Below are 15,025 nucleotides of genomic sequence, written 5' to 3'. Positions count from 1 at the left end.
GCTGGGAACCGCGGGCTGGCGCTGCATGGGTGGAGGCCCTGGCGCCTTGCCCGGCCTCGTGCCCCCGGGAACCCTGCACCCCGGGCCTGCCAGGGTCCCAGGAGGGAGACAGGGGGGCTGCCGAAGTTCTGGGAGTGGCCATGCTGGGTCAGTGTCCTGAAGTCCCTCTGATGGTTTATCTCTGACGACATCTCAGATGGAGGACAGACTCTGTGCCCCAGCACGGCCGAGGCCCTCTCCACATGGCCATGTGGCCGAGGTCCTCCTGAGGGGGCCTGCAGGTACCCAAGCCTCCCTAAGGACCCTCACAGACTCCTGACAGCCTTGGGCAAGCTGGCAGGGGAAGACCTCTCACTCCAGAGTACCAGGCACAGGCAGGGACATAGAAGTGACCCACATGTGAGCTCTGTCCTTGGAGGGCCCCATCTGAGCACAGATGAAGCACCCATGGGAAGCAGTCCGGGAGGGCTTCCTGGAGGAGAGGACACCTCAGATTATGTTTGGAAGGAAATACTCAGTGTAGAAGGAAAGGAATTGCCTGTGTCCCAATAGGGAGGAGAGAAGGGGCTCATCCTGTCAGTCTCAGTGGGAGATTGGGAGATGCTCTGTGGAGTAGGTGAGTCTAGGGGTGTAGGGCCAACCCGGAGTAGCCCACTGCCCAAGTCTGGCCAAAGGGCCCATGGGATGTCTGGTTTAGAAGTGGCACTGGAGTGTGAATGGGGGGTCCAATGCAGACCCACAAGCCCCCTGCAGCTCCTCATCACCCTAAGCCCACTGCTCTGGGTCCCGGGGAGGCGGGGGGAGGTGCAGGAAGGAACATCTTAATACTGACATTGTACCATTTGCGATTCATTCTTTGTGTCTTATAACCTTTCCGGTCTCTGGGAGCACCTGTAACATTCTAAACAAGTGATTTTCAAGTGTTACATAATAGCAGACCACTTACAACAAAACAACTTTCTATGGAGAAAGCCCTAATAGAGAAAACGGACAAACAAGAACTACTCTGGAAGCATGTGGTCTGAGGCCCGGAGCCCACGCCCACCCGTTCCCTACCCTGGTTGCACTGGCCTGGGCATGGCCAGACCCCGGGCTCACTGCCAGCGCCCGGGCAGCTGAGACAGACCGCAGTAAGTCCTGCGGCCACTCCCTCCCTCAGGCACTGGGACCCCCTCCTTCTGTGGGAGACCCGTGGGAGACCCGTGGGAGACCCGTTCTGCAGCCTGGGCACATGGACAAACCAGCGGCCCTGGCAGTGTCAGAGGCCACCAAGGGTCTGCTCCGAGTCCTGGGGACCTCCTGTCGCCCCTCCTGTGCGCGGGGCCGGCCCCAACGTTCCAGCACAGGGGTCGGCAGCCTAAGGATCACAGCCAAGATTGGTGTATAAAAAAAAGGGAATGAAAAGAATACTATTTCGTGACACCTGAAAATTGTATGAAATTCAAATTTCAGGGTCCACAGTGCCGGCAGTTACACCTGTTCGGTCCCTGTCTCAGGGATGCTTTCCCTGAGGGGGGCGGGCCCCTCCTCCATTCTCACGCTGGGCCCCACGGGCCTCTCTCTGACCCTGGGAGGGGTGTCCGCCAACGCTGCTCTGCGTGTGTTTGTGTCCACAGATGAGCAATCCCCAGGACAAAGCTCTCCGTGGATGACGCGGGTGACGCGAAGGCTGACATCGTCCTGGCGGAGGCGGCCCGCGGGGGCAGCGGGAGGGCGGGGAGCCCGTACTCACATGACCGCCCAGCCCAGGTAGTTGGCCGTGCTGCCCCAGTACATGGGGTTGTCCAGGACGCTGAACGGGAACGTGGTCACTCGCGCCTCCTTGAGGATCCCGAAGTAATCGCCTGTGGACGGGGCGGGGCAGGACAGGGTCGCCTCCTGGTCACCCCGTTACTGGGGGGCGGGGGCCAGTGCAGCGAGTCCCCTCTAGGAGGCGCCGGGCTCTGGGGGCAGAGGTGTCGCAGCACACAGAGTCAGGGGCACCGCGGGGCGGGCCCGCGAGGGCCACGGTCCTGCGGACACCTCAGAGGGCCCGGGGTTCCCCCGGGGTTGAGCGACCGAGGCTGGCACCGCCCTGCTGCTGGGGGGCTGCTCTCCCCAGGAATCCCTCGGACCATCATCAGAGGCAGAAGTAGGACAGCCACAAGCAGGAGCAACCAGCAGGAGCTGCGTCACCCATTGTCTGGGGACAAAGGGTGCAGGGCCGGGGGGCTGTGGGAGGCTTTCTTTCCAGGAGGCAGGAAGTGGGGTGGTGGGCCCGGAGGCAGTGGCACAGAAACCTGTTTTGGGGCTGACTCACAGGGGCCGTGCCCTACATCCAGAGCCCGTGGGCCCTGGGCAGTTCTAGGCCACTTCCTCTGGGGGTTGCTGCTGTAGCTGGTGCCCTCAGACTCCTTCCGGCTCCCCTCCCACCCTGACTCACCCTCCAGGTGCGTCTCACCAGGTGGGCCTAGGCCTGCGCTGCCCCCACGCTGCCCTGGGGGGCTAGGCCAGCCCCTTCCCGGCTCTGCACCCACTCTGCTGTGGCACCCACGCCCCAGCGGGCTGCTCCTCACATCTGCTCTTCAGAGGACCTCCCCCCTGGGGCGGCCCTTCTGCCCGGAGCTCTCTGGGGGTGCCTAGGTCACAGACAGCGGGCCAGTCGGCCAGCCCTGCTCCTCCCTCCCCTGGACCCTAACTGGGTCAGCTCAAGCCTCCCCCCACCAGGCCCTCGGGGTCTCACCGAGGAAGGTCCCGGTGAAGCCCAGGGCGAAGAAGCTGGAGAGCACCAGCACGCTGCCCCCCAGAAGGAGCCCCAGGCCCGCCCCGTAGGCCGGGAGGTTGTCAAGACTGTCCATCCTGGGCTGGCTCAGCATGGCCTGTGTGAAGCTGCAGGGGCAGGGGAGATAAGAAGGAGGTCATTGCTGTGAAGATGAGGCCGAGGCCGCCACCCCATCCCCCTCTGTCCCCCAAGGGGCCCCGGAGTAGCCAGTCCACAGGTCTCACGCTCAGTGCCTGTTGGGGACCCGGCAGGTGATGAGGTGCCCGGGAGACACGGTCCCGCTCACGGGCCACCCTGCAGCCCTCACTCCCTGCTGCGGTGGGGACAGGGTGGGGCCCAGGCCCGCCAGACTTTTCAGTTTCTCCAGAGCAGTCAGAAGCCCTGACTTGCATAAGGAAGTACCCTCATTTAAACAAACAGCAAAACAAACCCCCAGGTAATTAGTGAAAACTCTCTTGGACTCTGCATGTCCGCAGGCCAGGTTCAGCCCAAGACACCGAGTTTGCAAACTCCAGTCCTGTCCAGCTAGCAGCCAACAGGCCCTGCGGAAGGACGTGAACCTTGGGAAGTTCCCGGAGCAAGCCCAGCCCAGGGGGCCCACAGGCCCCTGCACCTGGCGTGCACCACACGAGGCCAGAGGCCACGGTGTCCCCCTCCCCTCGGGGGCTCAGTGCCCTGAGGCCTCGGGCGTGCTCGGACCCTCCTCCAGCCACGGGGCCCCTGCACAGAACCAGCCACGTCAGAGGGGGCACTTTAGAGAGACCCCCTGTGCTTTTTTTCTGCACCTGAAATGCCCCCAGCAGTTCCCTCTGAGGCCACGCCAGGGAAGGCCTTTTGTTCAATGGCAAGTGGGTTGACTCTTGGGGACCAAAAGCCACAGGGTCTTTGCAGTTTAGATCTTTGGGGGACAGAGCTGTGGGAACTGGCAGTGAGCTGACAGTCTGCCCAAACCCCACCTCACTTGTTCTGTGAAGTTGCCAGAGGCTATTTTTCTCCACACCTTCCTGCGAGCTGTGGTGCCGGATTGTTTATACTCCTCTTATCCCCCACTTCCCTCAGAGAGACTGGAGGCTGATTTCTTTTTATCCTTTGTTTTGTGAAGTTAAGATGTTCTGTATGGTGGGGGTTTTCTGCACTTCGTAGAATTCTTGGGTTGCCTTGGAAATGTGATCAGAGATATCATTGATTTGCTAATGACTCTCTCTGCCCTATAAATACAGGAGGGTTAGGGGTGGAGAGGGTGCTCCTTTCTTGCCAGCAGCTGGCAGAGGCCTCCCAGGGCAGCGGATATAAAGGGGGTGACTAGCCTATTGGGTTTTTAGATTCCGACTCTCCGATTGGCTCCTGAAGACTGGCCAGCCGGCTGCAGCTGAGATAAAGGGGCTGGGCTCCCAGTAACCCACAGGAGTGAGGTTCAGGGCCTGTGTCCTCAGGGAGGGACAGGCACTGGTGGGAGGGACCCTCTCCGAAGAAAAGATGTGTCTGGGAGCTAGTGCATGCATGTGCCAGGGTTCCCAGCCCCAGGTTGTAAGCGAGGGGCAGCTACTGGCACTCACTTTGTACCCTGTACTCCTAGCGGGGGCAGCTCACTGTCCATCCGCCCACCCACTCATCCATTCATCTGTGTACCCTCTATAACCACCCACTGGCCTATCCTCTATCCATCCATCCATCTGTGCTGTGTCCACCCCATCCATCCATCCATCCATCCATCCATCCATCCATCCATCCATCCATCCACCACCCATCCATCCATCATCCATCCATCCACCACCCATCCATCCTGTATCCATCCATCCACCATCCATCCATCCTGTATCCATCCACCCACCATCCACCCATCCATCCTCTCTCCATCCATCCACCATCCATCCATCCTGTATCCATCCACCCACCCATCCATCCTGTATCCATCCATCCACCACCCATCCATCCATCCATCCACCCACCCACCCACCCACCCATCCATCCTTGTCTATCCGTGCATCTATCATATAATACCTCTGTTTGCCAGGCTCTTACAAGCAGAACAAGCTTGTTACCTTCATTCATTCCACTTGTAAATCCACATTGTCATAACACTACCCTCATCCTCAGCTAAAACCTGCCTTCCTGGAACTCTCCTCCAACTACTTTCAGCTCAGAGACAGGCTGCTTCTCCTTCCCCAACCATCTCTCCCCGGCACCGGGCACCCTCCAGACAGAGCGGGTTACACCACACATTCCTCAGCAGGAGGGAAAAGCAGCACCCGAGTGGAGAGAGGTCCCACTCCGTCCCAGAGTGGAAAAAGGTCGGTGAGCAAACGGTCAGCAGGACACCACGCACAGCAGCCTGCACGGTGCCCTGTCAGGCAGAGGCACACGTGTGTCAGGGCACACCTGGCCACTGGTCATGCTGCCCACACCCCCAGATCTCCACCCACCACTGCCCTCCCTCAGCTGCCCTGCTGCCAGGGCCCAGGGTCACCCTGAAGCTACAGGTTGAGACTCCGGGATTGGCTCAGGGTCACACACACCCGCTGCTGTACCAGGTCGCCACGCCATGCCCCGCCCCTCCGCGCCCTCTCCTGACTTTCTGATCAACCTGCAGCCAAGCACACCTCCTGTCCAGTCCAGCCACTGAGGCCGTGGAGCAGGCGGCTTGGGCACTGGCCTCGGCAACTTCCCCACCTCCGCTGTCTGCACGTGGTGGTGGTGGGGGCATGGAGAGGCTGTGGACCCTGGCACGGCTCACTGCCCGCTCAGGGCTGGCTCACCTGCAGGCCCCTGTGTCCTCGGTTGGTCCTGCATTGAGGACCAGCCAAAGGGGCAGAGGAGGGGGGCACACTCGCCTCCATCATCTCCAGAGCGGGGGTGACCCCCACTGCCCAGCTCCCACGGGCAACTACCCACCCTGCCCGAGCTGACTCCCAGCCCCTGGCCACCTGCACAGCCACCTGCCCTGCACGCTCTGGGGGTGCCCACAGCCACCAGACGGAGCTGAGGGCTCCTGGCAGAAGAGCAGGGCAGGGCTTCAGACAGACTCAGGCACCCTGAGCCTCAGCGTCTGCCTCTGATGATGGCCACAGTGCCCCTCCCACGTCCCCGTGCAAAGCTGCTGCCGGGCAGTGGTGCCCACGCTGGTGAGCCTGGGAAGCTCGCATGGTGGAAGGACCGTAAGCCAGGGATGACACTAGGGGACCGTTGAGGCCCCGGGGGCACACTAGCCGGGGGTCCAGAGGCCACAGCGGGGCCGAAGCTGAGACGTGACAGAAGAAATTCAACAGGGGCAGGAGGCAGGCAGGGGCGCATCCTAGGAAGAACCGGCTGGGCCCCGAGGATGCCCGCAGAGAGGCTTCCGGCCCGTGGCAAGGAGCTGGGACCGCCCTGCGTGGCGGAACAGAGCGCGGAGACCAGGCAAGCCCACACTGGACGGGATCCAGGCCCGGGGGCGGGGCCCAGTTTCCCATTCACGCCGGGCCAGTCCCAGCTCCTCTACCAGAACTCATCGGCACCCCCCACAGCACGCGTCCTGGCCCGGTGTGAGCAGCAGGGCCGGCTGAAGGGCGTCCTCCTCTGACTGCCCTGCGGTGCCTGAAGCCATCGACCTGGGGACGGCTCCGCGGGGAGAGCCCTTGGGGCTGGACGCAGGAGGAGACTTCCTCGGGCCAGGGATGGGGGAGCAGGCGGTCCTGAGGCGGCTGACCCAGGGCGTGGGCCCACCTGCAGCTCCCTCTCCATCCCTCCGCAGTGGAAGGCAGCGCCCCCGGGGGGGGGGCACCTCTCCAAACTCCCTCAGCACCTCGGTGTTGGGCTCCCCACAGAGCACGGGGGTGCTGGCTCCGGTTTCCCAGCAGAGAGGCGAGGCTGGGCCCCTCTAAGTTCTGTTCCAGTGCCCACTGCCGGGGGGGGGGGGGGGGCGAGCTTTGCGGCAGGTTTACGGGAAAGTTGTGGCCGGCCCCAGAAGGTGACCTCTGATGTTCCAGCTCCTCCATTAAGTCAGAAACGCACAATCCATTCCACACGGAAAGATCACCGCGGGAACAAGCGTCTCTGAGGGCCTCGCACTAAATAGCAGCTTCCTTTAGAAACAGTCTGTCTACACCGGGAGCGGGAGAGGAGAGATGCATTCATTTGTCTGAGAGGAGAGATGCATTCATTTGTCTGCCGTTCTATTTTTAAAACTTAAATTGAGCTTTCAGCCACCGGGGTGACTTCAGGCTTGTCAGCACTCCGTTCCCTGGAATCCTGGAACCTGGGTGGAGGCAGGTAGATGGGGTCTGTGCCGGCTGTGTCCTGGCCACAGACCAGACACCTGGCTCAGCCTCTGCCCCCGCCCCACCCCCTGCTCCTGGAGCCCCCCTCCACTCCAGCTGCCAACACCCCCTCCAGCTCCACCTCTAACCAAGGCCCTTCCTGCAGGGCCACTCCCCCCCCCCCCCACGGCCCCAATGGCCCAGCGGCCTCCGGAGCTAAGACTGGGCCCACCCCTGCCTCCTGCTCCCTGGGGCCGGAACCCCCTCCCACTGTGGGGCCCGCAGCCCGGCTAAGCTCCCCTGGCTCGGCCGGCAGACCACGTCCTGTGGCACGCTGGGTCCTGGACCGCTGCCTGTGCCCACTCAGTGCGGCACTGGTAGAGAAGCTGGCAGATGACGCACCTTCTCCTGACCCCTCGGGGCGTGGGCCAGAGGCCCAGGCTCAGACACCTGCTCAAGGTCAGCCCCCTCCAGGAGCAGAGCTGAGTCTGACCGGCTCACCTACCCTGCAGGGCGACAAGACAGCAGCGTGAACTAGAGTCCCCGTGTCCTGCATTTCTGTAACTGGGAGCTCGTACCCTCTGACCGCCTCATCCACCGTGCTCTACGCTGCCACCACCGCTGGGAACCCCCAGTCGACTCTCTCTCCCTCTTTTCTTTTTTAGGGAGAGGCAGAGAGACAGGAACATGGAGCTGTTGCTACACGTGCCCTGACTGGAAATGGAACTGGCAACCTCTGTTGCTTGTGGATGATGCTCCCACCAACCGAGGTATCGTCCAAGGCTCTTGCTCTGTTTCTATGAATACAGGATCATGCAGTATTTATTCGTCCTTCTGTGACTGGCCGAGCTCACGGGGCAAATGTGCTCGGGGCTCACTCACGTCCTAAGCGGCAGGACTTACAGAGGAAGGGGACCCTGACACGTGCTCCAGAGGGACGAGTCTGGAGGTGCGCCCAGTAAGATAAGCCAGACACAAAAAAGACAAACACTGAGTGATCCCAGTTATGTGCAGGGTCTAAAAAAAATATGTTTCCATAGAAACAGAGGACAGGACGGCTGCCAGGGGCTGGCGGGGTGGGGGTGGGGGGGTAGAGAATGAGGAGTTATTGTCTCATGGAGACGGGGTTTCCGTTCTGGTGGTGTGATGGTGGCACAGCTGTGTGAATGGACTTACGCCGGTGAACTGTACCCTTAAAAGTGGCTGAGAGTAGCCCTGGCTGGTTGGCTCAGCGGTAGAGCGTTGGCCTAGCGTGTGGAGGACCCGGGTTCGATTCCCGGCCAGGGCACACAGGAGAAGCGCCCATTTGCTTCTCCACCCCTCCGCCGCGCTTTCCTCTCTGTCTCTCTCTTCCCCTCCCGCAGCCAAGGCTCCATTGGAGCAAAGATGGCCCGGGCGCTGGGGATGGCTCTGTGGCCTCTGCCCCAGGCGCTAGAGTGGCTCTGGTCGCAACATGGCGACGCCCAGGATGGGCAGAGCATCGCCCCCTGGTGGGCAGAGCGTCGCCCCTGGTGGGTGTGCCGGGTGGATCCCGGTCGGGCGCATGCGGGAGTCTGTCTGACTGTCTCTCCCCGTTTCCAGCTTCAGAAAAATGAAAAAAAAAAAAAAAAAAAGTGGCCGACAGCGTAATGCTGTATGTTACGTGGATTCTACCACAACAAAAAGTTGAAGGTAACCAAGGGCGACGCGGGCTCTGCAGAGGGACGAGGTTCTGAGCGTCCTCTAGGGCAGGGGTCCCCAACCCCCGGGCCGCGGACCGGTACCGGTCCCTGGGCCATTTGGCACCAGTCCGCAGAGAAAGAATAACTAACATTATTTCCGTTTTATTTATATTTAAGTCTGAACGATGTTTTATTTTTAAAAAGTGACCAGATTCCCTCTGTTACATCCATCTAACTAAGACTCACTCTTGATGCTTGTCTTGGTCACGTGATACATTTATCTGTCCCACCCTAATGTGAAAATATTTTCTGACATTAAACTGGTCCGTGGCCCAAAAAAGATTGGGGACCACTGCTCTAGGGCACCATGGTTTTCACCAGCCGGCCGGCCCGTGGACTGGTGCCGGAGAACCTTCCCACAGCAGCGGGTGCTCAGCCCTCACGCAGACCAGCACGAGGCTCCTGGCAGACCGGTGCCGCAGACCAGCACGAGGCTCCTGGCAGACCGGTGCCGGAGAACCTCCCCACAGCAGCGGGTGCTCAGCCCTCACGCAGACCAGCACGAGGCTCCTGGCAGACCAGTGCCGGAGAACCTCCCCACAGCAGCGGGTGCTCAGCCCTCACGCAGACCAGCACGAGGCTCCTGGCAGACCGGTGCCGGAGAACCTCCCCACAGCAGCGGGTGCTCAGCCCTCACGCAGACCAGCACGAGGCTCCTGGCAGACCGGTGCCGGAGAACCTCCCCACAGCAGCGGGTGCTCAGCCCTCTTGCGGACCAGCACGAGGCTCCTGGCAGACCGGTGGCTGGAACACAGTGCTCACCCTGTCACAGGGACTCTACGTCACGCAGGACCTGTGCCCGGGAAGCAGAGGTGGACGCCTGCAGCCAGAGGCGGCCCACTGCCTCCCTCCCCGTCTGGCTCCCGCCTCTGCTCACTCAGAGCCTGGGGGTCCTCAGCACCTGCAGCTTGGGCACCTGCCGCCCGGCATCCCCTGGGCAGGCCCTGTCGGGACAGGGTTCTCCTACTGGTCAGCTGAGGATGCGGAGGCTGGGCGGCTGCGGGGGGCAGGAGGGATGCAGGCCTGTCTGGGCAGCCGCTTCCTCGCGGGAGAGCGAGGCGGAAAGGAGAGAGAGAGAGCCAGATGCAGCTGTGACCCTGGCCCTGTGACCGGGGGAGGATGGGCGGGCTGGGCAAGGACAGGCGACTTGTTTACGTGTCCAGAGCTCTCGCCAGTTCAGACCACACTGGAGCCTCCCAGCCGTCCCATAACCTCTCTGCAGGCTCAGTCCACCCTGCATTTATCCAGAGAACTCACTGACCACCGAGGCAGGATCAGCGTTCAACTCTCGGGACACCATGGCCCACAAGACACAGTCTTGACCCTCGTGAGGCTCACGGTCCCTCGGTGCCGAGGACTGAGCCAGGGTGCTGGGGGCTTCTGCACAGAGATGGGGCCAGGAGGGCTCCGGGGGGCACCTTGGACACTTTGACACCAGGCCCCAGGGAGGCGGGAGGGGGCAGCCGGGCAGAGGCCCTGCCCTGGGGACACAGGGTTTTGACCAGAGCAGGGAGGTGACCAGAGCTGGCAGAATTAGCCAGGCCCGGGGAGGGACCTGGCTGCGGTTATTCTTACTGCAACGGGAAGCCCGGGTCGAGGTTAGGCAGGGAAGACTTGGTTTGGTCCTCACTCTAACATGAAGCCGTGCAGAGAAGGACACTGCTGAATGGTCTGGAGATAGGAGCGTGAATGGGGTGGACCCTAGGTTGTGCTACTGGACTGAGCAGGAGATGTCAGGGCATAATCGAAAACATCTCCCAGGAGGCCCTGGCCAGTTAGCTCAGTGGTAGAGCGTCAGCCTGGCATGCAGGAGTCCCGGGTTCGATTCCCGGCCAGGGCACACAGGAGAAGCACCCATCTGCTTCTCCACCCTTCCCCCCTCTCCATCCTCTCTGTCTCTCTCTTCCCCTCCTGCAGCCAAGGCTCCATTGGAGCAGGGTTTGCTCGGGCACTGAGGATGGCTCTGTGGTCTCTGCCTCAGGCGCTAGAATGACTCTGGTTGCAGCAGAGCAACACCCTGGATGGGCAGAGCGTCGCCCCCTGGTGGGCGTTCCGGGTGGATCCCGGTTGGGCGCATGCGGGAGTCTGTCTGACTGCCTTCCTCTTTCCAGCTTCAGGGGGAAAAAAAAAAAAAAGAAAGAAAAACATCTCCCAGGTTACTGGCTCGTTCACGTGGGGCGAGGGGGCTGCACTGCTGAGCTAGGGGTGGGCAGGAGGACTGAGGCTCAGCGCTGAGACCGGGAAGGGCCAACACCGTGGGTCGGGACGGCTGGTTCTGTTTCCTGGCTCAGCCTCTCGCCAGTCTTGGCCCCCATATGATGCATGGGCTCAAATACCCGCCCCCGAACAGCCACAGGTGGGAGGCAGCATGGCACCTCACAACTGTGTGGGTGCGGTCAGTGGCTCAGGGCACAGACGGTTCCTCCAGACAGTCCCCGGGCCCAGACTAGTTCTGGCTGAGAGCTGTGGGCAGGAGCCCTCTCCCGGCTCTGCGCAGGCCTGGGCAGTGGTCCCAGCACAGTCTGGGAGGGGGCTCTCTCCAGCCCTCTGCCCTTCCCTAGACTCAGCACTCCTGTGGGAGGCCCCTCTCCCAGCGCTGGGGCTGGCCCTGCACAGAAGCAGGCTCCCTACCGTCCTGCGGGAGGGGCCCTGGGTTCGGGAGGGGCCCTGGATTCTGGGCCTTCAGGTCACGGGCGGAGGGGGGGGGGCTCTGGGAGGCTGAGGACCACTCCCCTCTCCCTGGAGATTTCCTACCCCTGTGAGCCATAAAACCTCAAACACTCCTCCCTTCTTGCCACGCCTCATCTTTTCATCTGCACAGTGGGGGTATCCTCTGCCTGGAGGCTACAACTGTGAAAAACCAACCACCGCTCACTCCCTGGGGCCCCATTCCAGGCCTTGAGCCCTGAGCCTGGAACCCGGCCTCTCTGTGCAGTGAGTGCGACCTCTCTGGAGTTATGTCTTCCTGTCATTCATCCCAGACAGGTGCCCTGGGCCCCGACAAGACCCTTGAGATAGATACCCACCCTGACCTGCAGCAAAGAAGCAAAGACGACAGGCAGCCTAGAAGGCCAAGTAGCACGGGCTGTGTGTGTGTGTGTGTGGGGGGGGTGTGTGTCAAGGTCCAGAGGGGAAGGCTGGCCCCGCCAGGCCCTCCTGCCCCTCCTGCCCTGCTCCCGGTCAGCGGGCAGACAGCAAGAGCGTGGCGGCACAGGCAGCCTGGACACGCCTCTCTCGGTTTGTGCCTGTGTGAGGACCAGCCACCACCCAGGACCTGCCCACACCCCACTGCACAGCACTTCCCCTCAGCTCCGTGTCTGCAGGGAGGGGGCAGGGCCACAGCAACAAGCAGCCGGACTCGTCCCCACGTGGGGAACCTGGATTCACACAAGCAGTTCTGGTTCTTTAAAGCACCATGCGGACCACGTTCATCCACCAGCCCGTGTGCAGCTGTGCGGTTCTCACGGGAACCCAGGAGGTGAGAGCAGGCTCAGGGCCAGGCCCTGCTGGACGCAGTCACATCTGACCACCTGCTCCTCCTCTTTGTCTCCACAGCTTTGTCCCCCCCCCCCCAGGGAGCCCCACCCTGCACTGGGGCTGCGGCATTTGCTCCCGAGTTCGGAGGGCGGGGCTCCCTCATGGAGAACAAGTTCACCACCCCGGACCCCTTCTTCAATGGCGGGAAGGTCGTACATCCCGAGTGCAGGGGTGTGCCGGTCTGGGTGAGGCCCTGCTCCCCAGGGGGCCCCAGCCTCCTGCCTGGAGGGGATCCCAGCAACAGCTCTGTCTGCACTCTGGAGGCCAGGGGTGCAAGCTTGGGGGCCACACAGGCCTTGTCCTCTGGGTCTGAGTCGCAGGCAGGTGGGGCTGTCCCTTCCCAAGGTGACAAGGACTCCTCTGCTGAGAGGAGTCTAACAGCCCAGAAAGGGAAGGCGTGGCCCGAGGCCCGGAGAGCAGGGTCCCTGTGCGTTCAGAGGGACACAACACCCCACGTCTTGATGCCCCCAGCAGTGGCCACCCTGGCACCCCGGGGGTCCTGGATTCTCACAGTGAGCCGACTGGATCGGGCGCCCAGCCGGGCGGGCTTACCAGTGTGACCGCAGTGCGTTCAGGAGCAGGACCGCTCCGCCCAGCGCGTAGCAGCCCAGGTAGGGAGAGCCGAAGGCCCGGCTCAGCTTCCGAGTTTTCTGCTCCCATCTGGCAACCTGAACGGGGAGACAGGAGAGGCCGTGTGGAGAGGGGCGCTGGGAGGCGCCCGCGGCGGAGGTGGGAGCCGGCCTCTGGACTGCTCTCCGGCTCCAGCGCCCCAGAGGCCCAGCCCCGAGGCAGGAGAGTGACCGGGAGCCTCCACCACCGGGAGCATCAGTTCAGCCTCGCAGGGATTTCCACATGTCCCCGCGTCCTGTCTGGGTGGACCACGCGGTCCTGCTGGAAGCAACCTCTTCCCCCAGACGCACCTTGAACACCTCAAGGAGCAGAAGGGGACACCCCCAGCCGGCTCAGACGTGCCTCCAGGCCCAGGCCCATCCACACAACGCCAGAGGCCCGCGGCAGACGCAGGCAGACGAGGAGAAGGGGCTGCGTGGGAACAGACGGAGGGACCTGCCGCAGAAAGTCCGAGGACAGCCGAGGAGAGCACGCAGGGGCACGCGCACAGCGCCCCCAGCCCCGCCCGAGGGGCGCGCTCGCCCAGGACGGGCCGCCACCCCTCACCCTGCCTCCCCAGCACCCCCGAGGCACGCACTCCCAAGCTTTCCAGGTGGACTGATCACATCTCCAGCCCACCTGCAGCAGCTCGCAGCGAGGGGACGTGGACAGAAGGCTCCGACAAACGCCCTTCCTGCCCGCGCTCGCCCCTAACGCCCACGCTCGCCCCGCACCCAGGTCGCTGCCCGCGGGGCGCAGGGAGAGCCGGGTGGGTGCAGACCGGCAAACGGGAGGATGGGGCTGGAGAGAGGCCCCGCCCGCGCCGGTGACCGGGCGGCCGCACTCGGGACTCTGTGAGCGAGCCGCCCCCTGGGGCCCGGACGGTGACCGTTCAAACACGCGGCGTTGTTCCGGAAGACTCATCCCAGTGCTACAGGAGGGCTGGATCCCGGAACCTTGGATGAATTCATCTAAGAACGTTTCAGGATTTCGTGTTGTTCTGAAATCTAGCTGATAGTCAATCATTTAAAAATTTTTTTTATCATTTCATTTAACTTGACAAAACTCAAACATCTCAGGTTACCAGCAGATTTTGGAAAACGATAAGCATCTAGAACCATATAACATAATTATGACTGAGAAATTTCAGCAACAGCAACGGAGGAGGGGTCCACAGAAAAGGGGGGGTGGCACCGTGTGAAAAGCGCTGTCTGGGGGCCTGGCTCAGGCTTACAGCTCATGCCACGGGCATGCTAATTAGCTGAGGGCATCCTGCTTGAGGCTGGAGTGGCCTTCTGCCAGGGAAGAGGCAGGAACTGGATTCAGAGCCGCCGAGGTCGACCAGGAGCAAAGGGACTTAGAAACGTGAAGCTCTTTCTAGGACCCTTTTCCCAGCCCGCCGAAGGCCATGCCGCCTCGCCTCGTCCCCTCCACCCTTTTTCTGAAAATAAAGGACTCCTGGTTCCCAGACAGATTTTTTTTTAAAGAGACAGTCAGAGAGAGGGATAGACAGGGACAGACAGACAGGAAGGGAGACAGATGAGAAGCATCAATCATTAGTTTTTTGTGGCGACACCTTAGTTATTCATTGATTGCTTTCTCACATGTGCCTTAACCGCAGGCCTTCAGCAGACCGAGTGACCCCTTGCTCAAGCCAGCGACCTTGGGTCCAAGCTAGTGAGCTTTTTGCTCAAACCAGATGAGCTCACGCTCAAGTGGCGACCTCAGGATCTCGAACCTGGGTCCTCAGCATCTCAGTCCGATGCTCTATCCACTGCGCCACCGCCTGGTCAGGCTGAAGACGGATTTGAGAGTTAGTTCTCCCATCATCTCGCCTGGTGCCTTTCGATCAATAAAACCAGTCCTTCCCCCAGACTCTGAGGTACTGAATTTTGGCCTTTCTTCGGAAGCCATCGGGCACGTGAACCTTGTCCCTGTCACACTGTCTGCCTTCGGGTTGGCCTGTATTATTATACAGCGGGCTGTCATTTCGAGGCAGTCAGCCCGTGTGGCCTCACTGGACCCGAGGTTAATCTCCTTCCTGCCCGGTGGCCGCCCCCAAGCACCCAGCTGACCCAGCTGCACACTTCACCCCAGTCGGGGCGGGAGTGGGCCGAGGAGCACAGCCACCAGGTGGGGACGGTGGGGTGTTGGCTGTGGGG

The 15,025-nt window shown here is 61.9% G+C and overlaps 2 protein-coding genes across 9 annotated transcripts in view; both read right to left on the bottom strand.

Annotated features, from left to right (window-relative positions):
- Nucleotides 1–15,025, bottom strand: part of RASD1 (ras related dexamethasone induced 1) — a 129,369-nt gene that overhangs the window by 10,176 nt on the left and 104,168 nt on the right. The gene's annotated exons all lie outside the window — the stretch shown is intronic.
- Nucleotides 1–15,025, bottom strand: part of PEMT (phosphatidylethanolamine N-methyltransferase) — a 67,447-nt gene that overhangs the window by 2,473 nt on the left and 49,949 nt on the right. For all 8 annotated transcript variants that reach the window (XM_066264460.1, XM_066264464.1, XM_066264465.1 and 5 more), the window contains exons 3-5: nt 12,807–12,922; nt 2,723–2,868; nt 1,733–1,844 (exon numbers count right to left, since the gene is read on the bottom strand). In XM_066264460.1, coding sequence (XP_066120557.1) covers nt 1,733–1,844; nt 2,723–2,868; nt 12,807–12,922 — 374 coding nt within the window. The remainder of the gene's footprint in view (nt 1–1,732; nt 1,845–2,722; nt 2,869–12,806; nt 12,923–15,025) is intronic.

The sequence above is a fragment of the Saccopteryx bilineata genome, chromosome 2, assembly GCF_036850765.1.
Source record: "Saccopteryx bilineata isolate mSacBil1 chromosome 2, mSacBil1_pri_phased_curated, whole genome shotgun sequence".
NCBI classification, from domain to species: Eukaryota; Metazoa; Chordata; class Mammalia; order Chiroptera; family Emballonuridae; genus Saccopteryx; species Saccopteryx bilineata.
This window is presented reverse-complemented; position numbering and strand designations above follow the sequence as displayed.